The 19,710-nt window shown below is 38.6% G+C and overlaps 1 protein-coding gene across 1 annotated transcript in view; it reads left to right on the plus strand.

Moving 5' to 3' along the window:
• The window catches only part of OVCH1 (ovochymase 1), an 84,637-nt gene that overhangs the window by 28,808 nt on the left and 36,119 nt on the right, over positions 1–19,710 (plus strand). The window contains exons 14-18 of the mRNA XM_021092126.1: positions 3,596–3,668; positions 4,217–4,412; positions 9,951–10,105; positions 17,106–17,262; positions 17,556–17,648. Coding sequence (XP_020947785.1) covers positions 3,596–3,668; positions 4,217–4,412; positions 9,951–10,105; positions 17,106–17,262; positions 17,556–17,648 — 674 coding nt within the window. The remainder of the gene's footprint in view (positions 1–3,595; positions 3,669–4,216; positions 4,413–9,950; positions 10,106–17,105; positions 17,263–17,555; positions 17,649–19,710) is intronic.

The raw sequence follows: 19,710 nt of genomic DNA on the forward strand, positions 1-19,710 counted from the left end.
TATCAAGTAAAACTCTAAACTACCCTCTCCATTTTTATAATCTGTTCCTCCTCTCTAGAAGTAATCCATATTAAAATTGTTTTAATTATCTGGATTTTCCATTAATGTTGATGCACATTATATATATTTTATAGTAGTGTTTTATAATTTTTTGCACAAAACATTGTCTTATATTTATATGAAAAATGTCTGTACAACTCATCTTTTCTTTAACTTTTCATAGTTGCCTAGCTTACTTGATCAGAGAAATATCTTTTTGAAGCTTGAGCTGTATACATGTTTTCACCAGAAGTATTATGATATGTTGGTGTAACAGAAGTGGTATGTTCCACTCATGCCTTGCCTTTGGGGTATTTCTCCAGCTGATTCATTCAAGGACTTGCTTCTCCCTGCCTCATCTTTATCAAACTTATAGACACCCAAGGCTCTATCCTCCACTGAAGGTGGCCTCTGAGTATCCAAATCCATTGAGAAGGGAAGTTAGCTATGTGGGATAAGCCAGGTGGGAAAATGTGCAAAGTCTGGAAGCTGAGAGAGACATCATTTTTACTTAAGGTCACACCAGGTTCCAGGCTAGCTGACATTGTTGGGTAGTACTTCAAAGACTTCTTACCCTGGAATCAACTGACAGCAACATATACCTCCAATATACACATATACCACCTCCCACATACTACCTTCCCTGGTACTGTTTAACCTTAGTACTAGTTCTCAAATTTTAGCACACACCACAGTTGCCTGGAGAGTCTCTGATTCTTTAAGTCTGGTGTGGGCCTCAATAATTTGTATTCCTTTCCAGATTCTGACTAATGTTTTTCTATACAGTGTGTTCTCCTTTTGCTGACTCCACACTGGTCTATGTGCTTGTGTGAGATTTTAACTTACTTTAGAGGACTAAATTCATTTTGCAATTGTACATAGGAATCTCTCTGTCTCAAACCCAAATCAGTAGTTTTTCCATTTCAGCCACTTTCTGTAATTTAGCGATGACTTTTTCTTCTTCCATAGCAATAAGTGACATGTGTCCTATTGTTAGGTTGGAGATAAGACCATAAGGATATAAGAGATGAAAGTTGATTATGGGCAAGTGGGAAGAAAGGCTAGGAGAAATGTATCAGTTGATGCTTTCAGCTATTATCCCACTATTGGAGAAATCTCAGGCTTTGTTGCCTTATAAAGTGTGAGTTGTGTTGTCATATGCTTTTCACAGTGTTCTCTACAAAATAAAAGGGTATTTGATGACTGTGTACAGCTTCTTTGAAATTGTTGGAGTTCCCATCACGTCTCAGTGGTTAACGAATCTGACTAGGAACCATGAGGTTGCAGGTTTGATCCCTGGCCTCACTCAGTGGGTTAAGGATCCAGCATTGCCGTGAGCTGTGGTGTACGTTGCAGACACAGCTCAGATCCCGCATTGCTGTGGCTCTGGTGTAGGCCGGTGGCTACAGCTCTGATTATACCCCTAGCTTGGGAACCTCCATATGCCACGGGAGCAGCCCTAGAAAAGGCAAAAAGACAAAAAAAAAAAAAATTGTGAGCTATATTATCAAATCTACCATCATTTCTTTGTATTGTGGACACTATTCTCTATATAAAAAAGTGGAGTGAGTTTGTTACTGAGTCGTTCACCTGGATCCACACTGTGGCCCCAGCCTGAGCCAAGACCTCTGTCCTGGTCAAAGAGGATTTACACAGCAAATAATGAAATTGACGCTGAGACTACAAGTAGCACAAACTTTATTCAATGGCCAAAGAATGGAGAAACCAGAACTTCATTCACAAATCAACTTCTTGACTCAATTTGGGCTGAAACACAACATATATAGGAGGGTAAAGATAAAAATGGAAGGAATTGGAAAGAATAGGAGAGATTTTCATGCCCTATCCGAGAACAGGGATGTGGTTTGGACCCAGAACTTAGGCAACACTCCATTTTAGTCCTTGTGTGGGCTTTTCCAGGTGTTTTCATGGCAATTGTCAACTGTGGTGGCGCTAGTAGGTGTGTCATTTAGTATGCTAATGCATTACAGTGAGCTCAGATCTGCTGGAAGTCAGATCTTCTGTCATCTTGGGCCTAGTTGGTTCTGACCAGTTTTTGTCTTTCTCTTTGTAGCTTCCTTCTGAAACTTAGATAAGAACAACAGGTTTCCATTCAAGGGAGGGGCAAGGTTATGATTCTAGGGTAACAATTTGGTAATTGCTTTAAGAAATAAGTTTCTTTACTTCCAAGTAATGATTTAGAGGGTGACTTTGAAAATAAAGTTGAATCCTTCCATTAGCCTGATGGCAGATCATAACCAATGATAATGGCTACCATTATGGAGTCATTACCATCTGCAAGGTACTTGCCAGGCACTTTGCCTGAGTTAGCTCCCTTAATAAAGGCATATTGAAACACATGAATGACTCAAACTCATCATGCAAGGAATTGAAATGAGCATGGTTATGACTAGACAGAAGATGCCTACGTGTATTAAGAACCTTCTCCTTTGAATAAAGTGTACAAAAAAAAAAAACCTTCAATAACTTTACTTCTACCAAAGAAACAGTTTTGTAAAATGAATGAATTACTCTCCAAGTTGAAGTGACTGTCTGTGGCAATTGAGAGACTCTTTCCTCAGATTTTTTTTTTTTTTTTTTTTTTTTAGCTAGAGATCTTGATGTGACAAATGAATGGATATGGAGTCAAAATTTTAAACATCTTGTTGAGGTCTAGCAAATGTGTGCAAATCTTTAGTACAATTAGAGGAATTTACTCAAAGTGAACACCCATATAACCAGTACCCAGATCAAAAAACAAAATATTGCCAACATCCAGATATGTTGCCAAACAAAATATTGCCAACTCTCCCAATCTTCACCCCTATAAAAGTAATCTATGCCCCGATCACTAACACCTGTGAATTTTACCTATGTTTGAACTGATACATTCTTTTAAACAGTTTTATCAATTCTGGTTATTTGATAAAAGATGACAATTTGAGGTATAGTCCTCTAATATAACATTTGGATACTTTTAACACTAAAACATCAATCAGAAGCTACATCATTATGAATGTCATTTTTTCATGTATTCCTAATATTACTACAAAATTAAGCTCTAAGTTTTCTTCTTCCCTTCTCAACTTAAATATAGCCTTTGGTAGAGTTCCTGCTGTGGTACAGTGGATTAAGAATCTGACTCCAGCGGCTTGGGTCTCCTGCTGAGGCTTGGGTTCCATCCCCAGCCTGGCCCTGTGGGTTAAAAGATCTGGCGTTGTCACAGCTGCGGCATAGGTCACAGCTATGGCTTAGATTCAGTCCCTAGCCTGGGAACTTTCATATCCCCATAGGTGTGGCTATTAAAAAAAAAAAGCCTTTGGTGATATTTGATCCAAAGATATTTTGTGATCAAAAGAAGGAGGCAAGATATACAATTAAGAACTTGTCCTTGGAGGCATGGTAAGGCTTTTCTGGTTATACAGACTCACCAGACAGAGTAGTGAGTGGCCCTTGGCTGAACTGAGCAGTGTGCATTGGTAGGGTCAGATGGGGTTAGACCAAATGGTGAACAATGTGTTTTCACGTCAAACCTCCGATGTTCTTCTTTCTCCAGGAAAAATAATCCACTCTTCTGGACAGTTGTTGCTGGAGACCATGACAGAACCTTGGAAGAATCCACTGAGCAGGTGAGAAATGTTTTTAAAGGTCATTCTCTGCCTGTGCTCTAAGTTGTCACATGTCAGGAAATACAGTTAGCTAAAATATGTAAAAATATGTAATATCCCAGAGTCCCTTTACATGTATCAATTATATACCAACATTTAAAGATACTACTTGAGGTGACATTGAATCTGAGAATTGGCTGAAGTGTGTCAGGTCCATGTACACAGGTCTACGCTTTCTAGTTTCTCCAGGACCACCAGTCCTCAGAAAATGGTTCGTGGACTCTTGTAAATTATGGACATGCTGGCATATGCCACAGCTGCAGCACCACAAGATCCTTAACCCACTGAGTAAGGGCAGGGATTGAACCCACATCCTCATGGACACTGTATAAGATTCTTAACCTGCTGAGCCACAATGGGAACTCCTGCCCTTTTAAATTTAGTACAAAGTCATCTTCATTGTTGACATGGAGAAATGCAGAGATTTAAGCTTATTTTGGACCAGTCTGCCAGGGAGTCATTTGACTCGTTGAGTTTGCCTTGTAATCACTAGCTTGCCAATGGTACAGGTGAGAAGGGCCAAACGCATCGTGGTGCACGAGGACTTTGACGCAGTGACCTATGACTCTGACATTGCCCTAATCCAACTGAGCTCTGCTCTGGAGTTCAACTCAGTGGTGAGGCCGGTATGTCTCCCACACAGAATGGAGCCTCCGTTTTCCTCTGAGATCTGTGTTGTGACTGGATGGGGAAGCATTAGTGAAGGTAAACATTTTTATTTTTGCATAAACATCACTGCTGATTGACAGTTTTGAGACTATGGCATAGAAATGATACCAAGCAGTATCTGCTTTAGCCCTTCCTCCTTCAGAAAGATAGAAACCATGTTTTAAATTTTTTTTATTAAAGTGTAACTGATTTACAATGTTCTGTCAATTTCTTCTGTACAGCAAAGTAACCTGGTCATATATGTGTGTGTGTGTGTGTGTGTGTATATATATATATATATGTACACATTCTTTTTATCATATTATCTTCCATTGTGGTCTATCGCATGAAATTGGATGTAGTTCCCTGTGCTTTACAGTAGGAACTCATTGCTTATCCATTCTAAATGTAATATGTGAAATCTAAAACATGGCACAAATGAACCTATCTGCAGAACAGAAATAGATTCACAGACATGGAGAACAGACTTGTGCTTGCCAAGGGAAAGAAGAAGGGAGTGGGATGGACTGGGAGTTTGGGGTTAGGAGAAACCACATTTTATGGAGCTGTAATAGCTCATCAAATTAGAGTATGAGCTATTTTCTATTTTTCCCTCAGGATGACTTAATCATAAGTAGGCTAGATCTGTAAAGGGCCAGATATAAGTTTTTTAAGCCTTTCAGGCCCTATGGTCTCTGTCACAAGTACTCAGCTTTGCTGTTGTAGCACAAAGCAGTCAAAGACAATGTGTTTTAGAATGGATGTAGCTATGTTCTAATAGAATTCTCCATGAAATTTAAATTTTATATGATAATCTTGCTTCAAGAAATATTATTCTTTTTTGGATTTTCTTTTCAACCATTTAAAAATGCACAAATAATAATTCATGGATTGTAATACATAGACTCAGGGATGTGTTGGGGGCTTGCAGTAGGGGCTGGCATGGAATTGGCCTGCTGGCTGGGGTTTGCTGACCCCTGGGCTAGATTCTAGGGTTCTTAAAGCCATAGTAAAGCACTGATAGATCTAACTGGTTGATGTTTGTGTCTTTCTGCTTTTAACTACATAAAATTATTTTCTTTTATATTTTCTGCTGCTTTTCACTGTGTAAAATTATTTTCTTTTACCCTTTCCTTCTGTTCATATGTCATTTAAAGTCTGTGAGCTTTGCGAACATAGAAAACCTTATGGTTACCAAAGGGGAAAGAAGGCAAAGACAGGTAAGTTAGGAGTTTGGGACTAGTGGATACACACTACTCTGTATAAAACAGATAAACAATAAGGCCCTACTGTATAGCACAAAGAGCCATATTCAATATCTTATAATGAATAATAATGGAACAATATGAAAAATAATAACATATGTATATGTGTTTATGTATGTATATATGTGCATATATATGCATATACATATATATGAACTGAATCAATTTGCTGTATACCAAAAATGAACACAACATTAAAAATTAACTACACTTCAGTTAAAAAAATAATGGTAAGTTCTGTGAGCTTGTAGGGGAGGGGAATTTATCTTTGATCGAATACAGTGTTCATGTTCTCAGCTTACTGTGCTACCTGCAGCCAAATTGCTTTTTTAAGAATCTTTACAACTACCATATGAGGAGATTTTATCCCTCATTTTGCAAATGAGGAGGTTATGACCCTGAAATTTAAGTTAATTTGCTAAGATTCAATGGTTAATAAATATCAAAACTGGGATTTAAAATCAGCATGGCTCAGCTGATAAACCTGGAATGGTTTTCTCTTACCTTTAGAATAAAATCTGAACTCCTAGCCTGGCGTTGGAAGCTCTGCCTTGGACCTCCCCTTATCTCTCCGGCCTCGTTTCCTCCTTTGTTCCCTTGTTGGCTGAACTTCAGGCACAATGTCTTCTTTCTTTGTCAAGCTCTGTACTTTGGTCCCTTGTACCCAGGCAGCACTCTGACTCCAGTCTTCTCACAGGCCCTCCCTGTCATGCCATCCTCAACTCAGAGCTTCTCAGTCCCCTTTCTTGGAGCAGGACCAGCCTTCCTTCACTCTTTGCACTGTCCAGTTGTATCATCTCCTTGCACATAAATGGACTTGACATCACTTTCTAGAATCATCTTCTACATCTCATCCCTTTGTGAGACAGATCTCTGTCCAATGTACAGCTCTCTCCCCAGGGGTCGACGTCTACTGAGCATAGAGCTAACATCCTGTACATTTTTACTGACTGCCTTCAAAGCCCTTGAGTAAACATGCCTGTTCTGTAACACCTTCAACCTTCAACCTTCACTAACGCCATGACCACCAGACACCAAGGTGGCTACGATCTTAGAAAAGCTGAATTCAATCTTTCAATCTCAGAAAGCAAGTCCTCAATTTTGAAACATGGCAATAAACCACACTGATGCGGCTGGTCCCTGAAAAGAGGATTTTAAGATTACTTATGTATCAGATTACTACTTTTTTTTTTTTTTTTGCATTTTTGTCTTTTTGGGGCCACACGCAAGACATCTGGAGATTCCTAGGCTAGGGGTTGAATCAGAGCTGTAGCTGCCAGCCTACACCACAGCTTACGGCAACACCCCAGATCTTTAATCCACTGAGTGAGGCCAGGAATGGAACGTGCGTCCTCATGGATGCTGGTCTGGTTCATTATCCACTGAGCCATGACAGGAACTCCAGATTTCTACATTTTGAAAAATAAGATTTAGAGGACTTCCCATGTGGCTCACAGCATAATTACTTGGAGTTGCTTCTACAGTGACTGTGGCTCGACCCCTGGCTTGGGAACTTCCATTTAAAAAAATTAATAAATAAAAATAAAAAATAAGATTTGGAGTAGGATCTATGCTAGGTCCTAGTTCTGCCCCATAGGTGCTGTGAGATCAAATCTTAGGGCTCTAGCTTTTTTATGTGTGGATCAGTGTGATAGCCCACCTCACTATGTTATGAGTATTATTAGTTTGGAGTAAAAAACTTTATAAATATTAAATTTAAATTTATGTTTAATTATATTTATATATAAATTTTATATTTAAATTTAAGTGTATTGATTTATATTTAAATTAAAATTATAATTATATTTTAACTTTAAATTATATATTAATTTATAGTATATTTAAATTTAATATTTATAAACTAAAATTTATAACATTTAAATTTAAATATTGTACTTATTACATAAATACAAAATAATTTTTATTATTATTTTTTCAAGAGGTATAAGGCTATAAAATGCTAAACTTATCTTTTTAAAATTAGTTATAAGAAGTTCTGGCTGTGGTGCAAAGGATTAAGAATCTGATTGCTGTGGCTCAAGTCTCTGCATAGTTGCGGGTTTAATCCCTAGTTTAGTCCAGCAGGTTAAAAGGATCCGGCATTGCCACAGCTGTGGTGTAGGTTACAGCTGTGGCTCAGATTCAGTCCTTGGCCTGAGAACTTCCATATGCTGTGGGTGTAGCCATAAATAAAATAAAATAAAATAAAATTTATAAATCTAAAGTGATAGAACAAGTCATGCAGAATAATACATGTTAACACAGGCCTGCCTAAGGGCAAATAAGAGAAGAAATTCTTCAATGTTCAACATCAGTGTCATTTTCCTATTTTTTAAAAATTTATATTATTGAAATATAGCTGTTTTCCATTGTGTTAATCTCTGCTGTACAGCAAAGTGATTCAGTTATACATATCTATTCTTTTTCTTTTTTTTTTTTTTTTTTTTTTGTCTTTTTGCCATTTCTTGCGCCGCTCCAGCGGCATATGGAAGTTCCCAGGCTAGGGGTCTAATTGGAGCTGTAGCCACCGGCCTACGCCAGAGCCACAGCAACGAGGGATCCGAGCTGCATCTGGGACCTACATCACAGCTCATGACAACACCGAATCATTAACCCACTGAGCAAGGGCAGGGACCGAACCCGCAACCTCATGGTTCCTAGTCGGATTTGTTAACCACTGCGCCACGACGGGAACTCTATTCTTTTTCTTTTTCATATTCTTTCCCATTATGGTTTATCACATGATACTGAATACTGCTCCCTGTGCTGAATATAATAGGACCTTATTGTTTATCCATTGTGTATATCATATTTTGTATCTGCTAATCTCAAATTCCCAAGCCTTCCCTCTCCCAGCCCCCTCCTTGGCAACCACAAGTCTGTCCTCTATGTCTGTGCATCTGTTTCTATTCTCATAAATAAATTCATTCATGTCATATTTTAGGTTCCGCATATAGGTGATGGTATTTGTCCTTTTTTTTGACTTATTTCACTTAGGATGATAATGTCTAGGTTCATCCATTTTGCTGCAAATGGCATTTACGTTTTTTTTTTTTTTTAATGTGGCTGAGTAGTATTCCATTGTATATATACATACCACATCTTTTTTATCCATTCATCTCTTGAGAGATTGTTTAGGTTGTTTCCATGTCATAGTTATTGTGAATAGTGCTGCTATGAACATAGAGGAAATGTATCTTTTCAAATTATAGTTTTGTTGTATATATTCGAGGAGTGGGATTGCTGGATCATACGGTAGTTCTATTTTTAGTTTTTTGAGGAAATTCCATACTGTTTTTCATAGTGGCTGCACCAGTTTACATTCCTTCATCAATGTCATCTTAAATTGGAGTTGAGATTAGGTCTCAGTGATAATAAAGGAAAAAGAGAAATATGATTTTAGTTTATATTAGGAAATTATATGAACATAGTATTGTCATGTATTTATAATATATATTTATATAAAATATTTGCAGTTGACCTCTGAACAACTGGAGAGTTAATTCAATTACCATTTATAGTCAGCGTGCCATATCTGTGCTCCCACATCTGCAGGTTCATCCAACTAGGAATCAGGTAATACTGTAGTATTTACTACTGCAAAATACCTGAGGATCACTGGACCCATGCAGTTAAAAACCATGTTGTTTCAGGGTCAACTGTGCATGTATAAATATATATCATATATATTTATAATAGAAATTATCTGTAACACCAATTCCTAGCCTATCTTTCTCTTTATGAATTCTTACTTAGCAATATTTGAAACACTAACTTTTCCATCAGAATTAAACTAGAAAATAAAAGTGTTTCTTGTCTTGTATTTCCCCCAGTGGATTTTCTTCGCCAAGAAGCCACATCTGGAAATGAAGCCACATCTGCACAACACCCTGCATTTGGCTTCAGAATTCTACCTCAGCTTAGGGCAAAACTGAACAGTGGCGTTTGTGTTGATGTAGAGCAAGTCTGAACTTAAAAATATTTCTTTTTTTTTTTTTGCCTTTTTTTTTTTTTTTTGCTATTTCTTGGGCCACTCCCGCGGCATGTGGAGATTCTCAGGCTAGGGGTCGAATCAGAGCTGTAGCCACCGGCCTACGCCAGAGCCACAGCAACGCGGGATCCAAGCCGTGTCTGCATCCTACACCACAGCTCACGGCAACACCAGATCGTTAACCCACTGAACAAGGGCAGGGACCGAACCCGCAACCTCATGGTTCCTAGTTGGACTCGTTAACCACTGCGCCATGACGGGAACTCCTTAAAAATATTTCTTTAACATTGCTTGTTGCTTACTTCATTACCAAGCTCTCTTTCTGAATCTATTTCTTAGATGGTGACCTCGCAAGTCGCTTACAGCAGATTCAAGTGCCTGTGTTAGAAAGAGAGTTCTGCGAACGTACTTACTATTCTGCCCACCCAGGAGGGATCTCGGAGAAGATGATCTGTGCTGGCTTTGCAGCATCTGGAGGCAAAGATATCGGTCAGGTGAGAGGATTCTGATTTTGCAGAGGAGGATAGGAGATTGTCATCTGCTGGAGATTCTCCTTAGCAGGAGGAAACTACTCTCAAAGCCACAGACAAGCATCTTGGCCTGTGCCTGCAAAGTCACCCCAGACCTCTATTCAAAGGCCAATGGGACAATAGAAAGAGTAAGTTACTCAATCCAAACTTATTGAGATGGCAGAGAGTGGACAGAAGCAGCCATTAGCCAGAGGGCAAGTGGTACTTAGAGGAGCCCATGAGAAGGTAGGAGAGGGCAGCACCATTCAACTGGCCTGCAGGTGGGAAGATGTATTCAGGTAGACTTTGGTAAAAGGGGAACAAGCAAATAAGGATTCTCAATTAGGGTATCCTACTTTCTTCTTTTTTTTTTTTTTTCTTTTGCTTTTTAGGACCTTACCTGTGGCACGTGGAGGTTCCCAGGCTAGGGGTCTAATCGGAGCTACAGTTGCTGGCCTACACCACAGTCACAGCAATGCCAGATCCAAGCCACATCTGCAACCTACACCACAGCTCACAGCAGTGCCAGATCCTTAACCCACTGAGTGAGGCCAGGAATTGAACCCGCAACCTCATGGTTCCTAGTCAGATTCCTTTCTGCTGTACCACAATGGGAACTCCAGGTATCCTACTTATGATTTAAGAGTTTTTAAAAATTATTACTGAACTCCTATGTCCCCATACTTAGTTTTTCTCCACAGATTAAAATAAAATAATCCTGAAGAAAATAAGAACCTTTGAAAAAAAATTGTTTACAAATGCAAGGAAAAACAAATCACAAAGCAGTAGTTTCATTTCAGTGATATCACAGAGGTACAAAGCTATACAGATATATTCACATGTCAGTTGGACAGGCATGCTATTGACAAGGTCAGGATCAACTTGTTACCAAACTCAGGGTTGGCTGCTCAAAAGCCAGTAACTGAGAGGCAAGGCTTGGTAGAAAGGAAAGTTGCTTTAGTTAGAATAGCTGGTGGAGTTCCGGTTGGGGCTCAGCGGTAATGAGCCCAACTAGTAGCCAAGAGGATATGGGTTCCATCCCTGGCCTCGCTCATTGGGTTAAGGATCCAGCATTGCCATGAGCTCTGGTGTAGATTGCAGATGTGGATTGGATCTGGCATGGCTGTGGCTGTGGCTTTGGCCGGCAGCTATAGCACCAATTTGTCCCCCAGCCTGGGAACTTCCATATGCCACATCTGTAGCCCTAAAAAGCTGGAAAAAAAAAAAAAAAAAAAAAGGAAAGAAAGAAAGAAAAGCTGGCAATCTGGGGAGGAGAAGGACTCATGCCCTGAGACCAGTTCCAAAGAGTCTGCTGACCATGATGACTTCTAAAGGAAAAGGGAGAAACAGTTTCAATTAGTCACTAAGGTGGAGGCTCAAATTCTTCATCATTTTTCCATGGCGGGCGGACCACTGACACCTCCCCATCTTCCTTTGAATGCTGTCTTGCCTTCATGGTCCACCTGCAAATTTGCTAAGGGAGGCACTGGTGGTAGAGAGTCAGTCATTGTTTAAATGCTTATGTCTTCATTTTTACTCCTTTTAATACAGGAAAGGAATCAACATGTTAGGCAAGGCATTGTGTATGTTCACTAGAGCAAAAGTCAGTTAAATGCTACTGAATGACCTCCTTTTTATAATTAAGGTTTAAGGGGAACAGAATTAGGCAATCAGGATGGGGCAAAAGAGCTGCATACAAACTCCCCAGAGTTTTAGGTTGATAGATGCAAACTACTGCATTTGGAATGGCCAAGTAAGGGGGCCTTACTGTATAGCACAGGGAACTATGTCCAATCTCTTGGGTTAGAACATGATGGAAGATAGCATGAAAAAAAAAAAGAATGTGTATATGTGTATGACTGGGTTATTTTGTTGTACAACAGAAATTGAAGGAATATTGTAAATCAATTATACTTTAATAAAAATTTTAAAAAATAGCTGCTTACAAATTCCCACTTTTTAGACATCCATTCCATTTTTATTTCTTTATTATTTATTTATTTCTGTCTTTCTTTTTTAGGGCTGCACCTGTGGCATATGGAAATTCCCAGGCTAGGGGTCAAATTGGAACTGCAGCTGCCAGTCTACACCACAGTCACAGCAATGAGGGATCCAAGCCATGTCTGTGACTTATACCACAGCTCATGGCCATGCTGGATCCTTAACCCACTGAGCAAGGCAAGGGATTGAACCCATATCCTCATGGATACTAGTCAGGTTCATTAACTGCTGAGCCACCATGGGAACTCCCATCCATTCCATTTCAGTGGAATTAGGGGCAAAGATCTGTCTTCTGCATTTTCTTCATGCTGACATAGGGCGTTGCATTCTTAGGAGGGAAGCTGTCAATATGGGTCTCTAGCATCTCTTTGCTGACAATTTTCGTCTTCTGTTTACATATATGGACAGCTACTATATATGTAATTTTGATGCCCACAAAGATACAGATTGCTATGAGCAATACCGTTAATCTCATTTTCTTAAGGTCAGTTCTTGGAATTGTGGTAACCATAGATTGAGCACTGCTCAAGATGGAGCAGTTTATGTCATGGCTGCGTTCTGGTCATCATGCAATTAGCTTTTTTCCCCCTCTGGTGGCAGATATAGTAACTGTAAAACAACTCAGGAATTTTCATCAGACACTGAAAAAATTAATCTCTCTTGCCCTAATCGTGAATTACTTGAGCCTCCTCTTTTATGACTCAGGAAGGCCTGGGGATTTTGAGCTTTTCTACAACACAAGAGGCAAAGGAAATGAGGGGCCTTTGTACTTGTGTAAGAATTAGGGAGAGAATTAGGTCCATGTCAGGGTGACCCAGATACCGTGATTTCAGTTGGCACCTTATTTTGGCCTCATCCAGCTTTCACTTTGGCTGCAGGATGACCAAATTTGCAGCCAGTATAAGGAAAGGAACGTAGACGTTAAGATTCTAAGTGTGGTTAGCTTTCTATTACAGAGAATGCTGGATACTAAAAGGGTATCTTCAGAAACTTGCTTTGATCAAATGAACTCTATTATTTCTATCAGGTAATTGGTTTTTATCCTCTGGTGTATACTTGGAGGTAATGGACCTGCTAATGTAATTTCTCAAACAGGAAGGTGAAAATCAGAATGTTGGAATGGAAAGACATGGGAGTTTCAGATACACAGTTTAGTTTTTTGCTTACCAAAAGAAATTTTTTCTTTTTCTTTTTGTTTTTTAGGCCACACCTGCAACATAAGAAAGTTACCAGGCTAGGGTTCAAATCAGAGCTGCAGCTTCTGGCTTACATCACAGCCACAGCAACGCTGGATCTGAGCTGCCTCTACAAACTATGCCTCCACAGCTTGTGGCAACACTGGTTCCTTAACCCTAGCAAGGCCAGGGATCAAACCGGTATCTTCAAAGACACTATATTGGGTTCTTAACCCACTGAGCTACAATGGGAACTCCCCCAAATTTAATTTTTTTTTAAATTTCAAGTTTTTTACCTCCCAGGTGACCTCTATCATCACTGAGTGATACCTGTCCTGTTCTTGCTGACTTTTCCCATCTTTTCTTGCTGACTTTTTCTTTCCTCTTGCTTAATATATTTCAGCCACATTGATTACCGCTGACCTCCTAACTTGCCACATCCTTGTCTAACTTGGGGCCTTAGCCCAGATGTCAAGTATGTGTAAAACACTATTCTTCCATGTTTTTGAAAATCCAGCTCATTCTTATTTTTCATGTGTAAGCGCAAATGTTTTTGAAACTACGTATACATACATGCATGTGTAAGCATATACAGGGTTGCCTTTGTCGTCAGTGTTTCACTCTGAACATTTCCTCCATGGCTCCATCTTATTTGCTTATACTCTTTTCCAGAATTGCCTAGCTCACAGTAGGCACTAAATAATTTTTTTAAAAAAATTAGTAGATGACATTGTTTATTGGAAATTTACTGTATTCTAAGCCCTGTGATAAGCATCAACAAAAGAAGAAAAATTAAGACTCTTTCTGTATCATGAAATTTAATTGCATGAAAAATTCTATATTGGGTATGTGTTGTAACTAAATGAATGAAAGATTGAAAAAAAAAAACACCTGACTTGACACATCAGACAATTTTCAAACTGGAAGGGAGTCTTAAGTATAATCTCATTTTATGTAGTGGAAAAAATTAGGCCTAGAGAAAGTATTAATTGTTTTATATTACAGATTAGGGAATCTATCTCCTATTCCCAATTCAGGGTTTCTAGTGTGAAATTCTTCATATAAAATAAACAGCTATATCAAGTATGTCATCAGCTTAGTTTATTTTTAAAGAAGACAAATTATAGATTTAGTTTGGTCCTAAACTAAACACTGACACATTTGTGTCAAAAAAAATTCCCTGATTAAAAAACAGAAAGACTGCCTTAAAACATGCAAATCTTAGGTCTAAGGCTTGTTTTTTTTCACCCACATTATTGAAATAGTGTTGACAGATAACATTTGAAATATAAATGAAAAACATACAATGTAGTGATTTGATACACTTTTATATTGTGCAATGCTTACCATAGAAGGGTTAATTAACCCCTTCATCAGCTTACATAATTAATCATTTCTTTCTTGTGCTGAGAACACTTACGTGGTTATCCAGTTTTTCCAAAATCATTTACTGAAGAAACTTTTCTTTCCCCATTGAGTATTCTTTATTCCCTTGTCAAATATTAGCTAACTACACACACACATACATAATAGGGCTTTTTTTTTTTTTTTTTTTAGCTCACAATCCTGTTCCATTTATCTGAGTGTCTGTTTTATGCTAGTACCATATGGGTTGATTATTATAAATTTGTAATATATTTTGAAATCAGGAAGTGTGATGCCTCCAGCTTTACTCTTTCTAAGGACTACTTTGGCTATTCAGGGTCTTTTGTGGTTCCACATGAATTTTAGGATTATTTTTTCTCTTTTTTTTTTTTTTTTTTTTTTTTTTTGTCTTTTTGCCATTTCTTGGGCCGCTCCCACGGCATATGGAGGTTCCCAGGCTAGGGGTCTAATCGGAGCTGTAGCTGCCAGCCTACGCTTAGAGCCACAGCAACGCAGGATCCGAGCTGCATCTGCGACCTACACCACAGCTCACAGCAACGCCGGATCCTTAACCCACTGAGCAAGGGCAGGGACCAAACCCACAACCTCATGGTTCCTAGTCGGATTCGTTAACCACTGCGCCACGACGGGAACTCCCTTTTCTCTATTTCTACGAAAAAAAAATGTTTGATAGGGAGTTCATTAAATCTATAGGTGGCTTTGCATGGAATTGACATTTTAAAAATATTAATTCTTCCAGTTCATGAACATGTACTATCTTTCCATTTATTTGTACCTTCAATTTTTTCATCAAAATCTTAGTTTTCAGTACAGAGATCTTTTACCTCCTTAGTTAGATTTATTCCGAAATATTTTATTCTTTTGACGCTATTGTAGATGGGGTTGTTTTTCTTAATTTTTTCATAATTTTCTTGTGTATAGAAACACAACCAATTTCTTTCCTTCCTTCCTTTCCTTCCTTCCTTCCTCCTTTCCTTCCTTCCTTCTCTCTCTCTCTCCCTCCCTCCTTCCCTCCCTCTTTCTTTTCTCTTTTTTAGGGCCACAGGTGAGGCAAGTTCCCAGGCTAAGTGTTGAATTGGATCTGCAGCTGCTGGCCTAAGCCACAACCACAGCAAAATCAGATCCAAGCCTCGTGTGACCTACACCACAGCTCACAGCAACACTGAATCTTTAACCCACTGAGTGAGGCCAGGGGTCAAACTTGCATCCTCATGGATACCAGTCAGGGTTCATAACCCACCGAGCCACAGCAGGAACTCCACACAACTGATTTCTATATGTTTGTTTTGTATACTTAAATTTTACTGTATTCATTGATAAGTTCTAAGAGTTTTTGGTGGAGCCTTTAAGACTTTCTGCATAAAAATCATATCATCTGCAAATAAAAAGTTTTACTTCTTTCTTTCTGATTTGAGTGCTTTTATTTCTTTTTCTTGCCTGATTACTCTGGCTAGGACTTTAAATAGGTTTGGTGAGAGTGGACACCTTTGTCTTGTTCTTGCTCTTAGAGGAACAGCTTTCAACTTTTCACTGTTGCGTATGATGTTAGCTGTGAGTTTGTTGTATATGGTGGCCTTTATTATATTGAGGTATGTTTTGTTTATGCCCAAGTTGTTGAGTTTTTATCATGAAAGAATGTCGCATTTTGTCAAATGTTTTTTTCTTTTAAGATGATAATTCAATTTTTAACTTTCACATTTAATGATTTGCATATGTTGCCACCTTTGCATTACTAGAATAAATTCCACTTGATTATGATGATTGATCTACTTAATTACTGTTGAATTCAATTTGCTAGAACTCTCTTGGAGATTTTTACATCTATGTTCATTAGGAATATCAACCTATACTTATATTTTCTTGTAGTGTTTTTATTTGGCTTTGGTATCAAGAAAACACTGACCTCATAAAATGAATTTTGGAGTGTTCCCTGTTCTTCAGTTTTTGGAAGAGTTTGAAAAGGATTCAGATTTAAATGTTTAGTAAAATTTACTGTTAAAGCCATCTGGTCCTGGGCTTTTCTTCGTTGGGATGTTCTTGATTACGGATTCAATCTTCTTTTTCAATTGATCTGTTCTGATTTTCTTTTTCCTCTTGATTTGGTGTTAGAAGGCTGTATATTTCTAGGAATTTATTTCTTCTATGTTGTCTAGTTTTTTGGTTTATAGTTGTGCAGAGTAGTCTCTTATGGTCCTTTGTATTTCAGTGGTGCCAGTTGTAATATCTCCTCTTTCATTTCTTTTATTTGTGATTTCATTTATATAAGTCTAAGTAGTCTAAACTATACAGATTGACAAAGAATACATCTTTAAAAATTAAAAAAAAATATATTATGAACAAATTATTGATGCTTCCTATTCCAAAATTAAAATCAAGGGCTCTGACTAAAGCAAATTTTAGAACATGTTTTCTTGGTGTTTCAGGGAGATTCTGGCGGACCATTAGTATGTAAACATGAAAAAGGTCCCTTTGTCCTCTACGGCATTGTCAGCTGGGGAGCTGGCTATGCCCAGCCAAGGAAGCCAGATGTATTTTCCAGGGTGAGTGTCTTCTTGGAGTGGATTCAATCCAAAATCAAAGGTAAATATTTTTCAGATATTATGAAAACAGTGCCTCTTTCTCTGGGGTGGGCCTGGGAGAGGTGAGAGTGGCAGAAATAAGCATTATGAAAGAAAAGATCATAAAGTAGTGTATCATTTATTTTAGTTGCTAAACACATTTCCGTTGGACATAACTATGGTAAAACTAACTTTTCCTAAGGCTGCTTTAAGCTTAGATTTGCATTCTCTTTTGAAAAAAATCTGTGCTGGTACAGACCACATTTTGTCCATAGGCTTTTATCTCTATTTTTAACACATTCTCCCCAAATACAGGTCATGCTTTACTTCAGATTAATAATGAAAATGAAACCTTACAAAGACAACAACTGCCACCACCCACAGCTTCAACAGACGCATCTGGGCCAGGTAGTAGATGTTCATGTTATCCCATTCATATAGATAATAAGAACTTAGCAAGAAACATTGCATATCTGGGTTCACGAATTTTCTCTGAAATACCGTAAGCTGTGTTTACATTCTGGTTGGTAGTTTAAGCTGAAAGACAGGAGAATTGTTATTGTTACTGTCTGAGGATACTTTCTACCCCATATTACAGCTGTTGCAGGTAAAAAATTAAAATCTTGTGGTTGTGAACAGTTCTTGAAATTTGAAGAGCATAGATTTGTTCTGACCTCTGATCTGTTTACTCCTGCATGAATCTGAAAGTCTTTAGACTTTCAGTGATCTTTCTCTGGATATGAGATGACCAAAATCAGCGTAAGTGTTAATGTCTCTCTCAAGTCTCCCACTATTGTCAGTATCTATTTGCTAATAGGATTTTTATTTTTAGTTAAAAGCAAACAGAAACTGGAAGTATAAGTGTGTGATAGATTTACAAAAATATGAATGTTCCATGATGCCATCGTTGGTTTCCAAATGGTCAGGGTCTTCCCCTCTTTACCCATCTCTGCCCCACCCACCCACATATACTCAAGGCCAGTAGACAACTAGGAAGAGTTGGAGAAGACTTGAAGGGGATACAAGAGAGAAAGAGGGAGATTTGCTAGGGTGATGACCTTCAGTAGAAGAAAGAAGATGAGATCTAGTGTCCAGGTGGAAGAGTTGGTCTTAGATAGGAACAAAGTACAGTTCATCTATAGTTGCCAAATGGAAAACAATATTTAGGCACTGGTGCAACTGTATGGGTACATGTGAGGATGAGAACTTCTGGCAGCTCTCCTGTAATTGATAAGCAAATGAAAAAAATGGTTGTGGAAGAGAATTCAAGGGTTGTAGGAGAAAGTATTAAATAAGTTCCCTAAAATAGTGACTAGGAAAATGCAGTAGAACTGTTGGACAGCATAAAAGCCTCTGAGAATGATCATAAATTTAGAGGGAGGCTGATCAGTTAGTTTAGTTGCATGATTTCCTCTGGAGACCCTGAGAGGTACCACATAGATGCAAAGTAGATGGAGAATAGAGTCAGTTGGAGTGGGCCTTTCCAAGTATACAAGAGTATAAGGGAACTGAGAGTTAGTATGAGGAAGGGATTAGAATGATGAATGGTTGGAATTAAGCTATGAAAAGAGTAAAGCAAAAACAGTGAGTTAGGAACAGAGAACAAGTGGTGGGATAGATGAATTACAAGTCTCAAAAGATGAAGGAGTATTGAAGAAAGCTGAAAAATAGAAGGTTAGAAAGGGCAGTGCTTAAAACAGTTTATACAAGGTTTGGAGTTATTGCTAAGGACCCAGCCTCTAGGGGCTGACTATTGGGATAAGTGAATGAGGTCAACTCAAGGGCAAGATCGATGGAGGAATGCTGAGAAATTGAGAAGCTTCAGTGCTGGAGTCATCATCTATGTGGCTGTCAAAATCAGCAAAATGTATGGTAGGAACACTGTTGGAGAAAATGACTGCTAAAATCTAGGAATGAGGTGGAGTAAGCCAGAGACCAGTCATGGGTGGTATGGTCTGACAACACTAGAGTCAGAGTCAAAACAGAAGTCAAAGAGTCATGATTTTTTTTTCTTTTTATGGACATACTTGTGACATATGGAAATTCCTGGGCCAGGGGTCAGATCAGAACTGCAGCTACAACCTATGCAGGAGCTTGTGGCAACACTGGATCCTTAACCCACTGAGCGAGGCCAGGGATCAGACCCACATCCTCATGGAGACAAGGTCATGTCATTAACCCACTGAGCCACAATGGGAACTCCCAAAGAGTCATATTTAGATTAAAATAAAATCTGGAATTGGGGTTGAGATGGAGAGCGGACTTGGGTCCAAGATCCTAAGACCAAAGGATTTTGACAGTTAAATGAACAATATTAATGAGCACCAAAGTAAGGTGGTTGTTTTTGTTTTTCTTTTTTTCCTTTTTAGGGCTGCACCTTTGGCATATGGAAGTTTCTGGGTTAGGGGTTGAATAGGAACTGCTGTTGTTGGCCTACACCACAGCCCACAGCAATGCAGGATCTGAGCCA

This window comes from Sus scrofa, chromosome 5 (assembly GCF_000003025.6).
Source record: "Sus scrofa isolate TJ Tabasco breed Duroc chromosome 5, Sscrofa11.1, whole genome shotgun sequence".
Lineage (NCBI taxonomy): Eukaryota > Metazoa > Chordata > Mammalia > Artiodactyla > Suidae > Sus > Sus scrofa.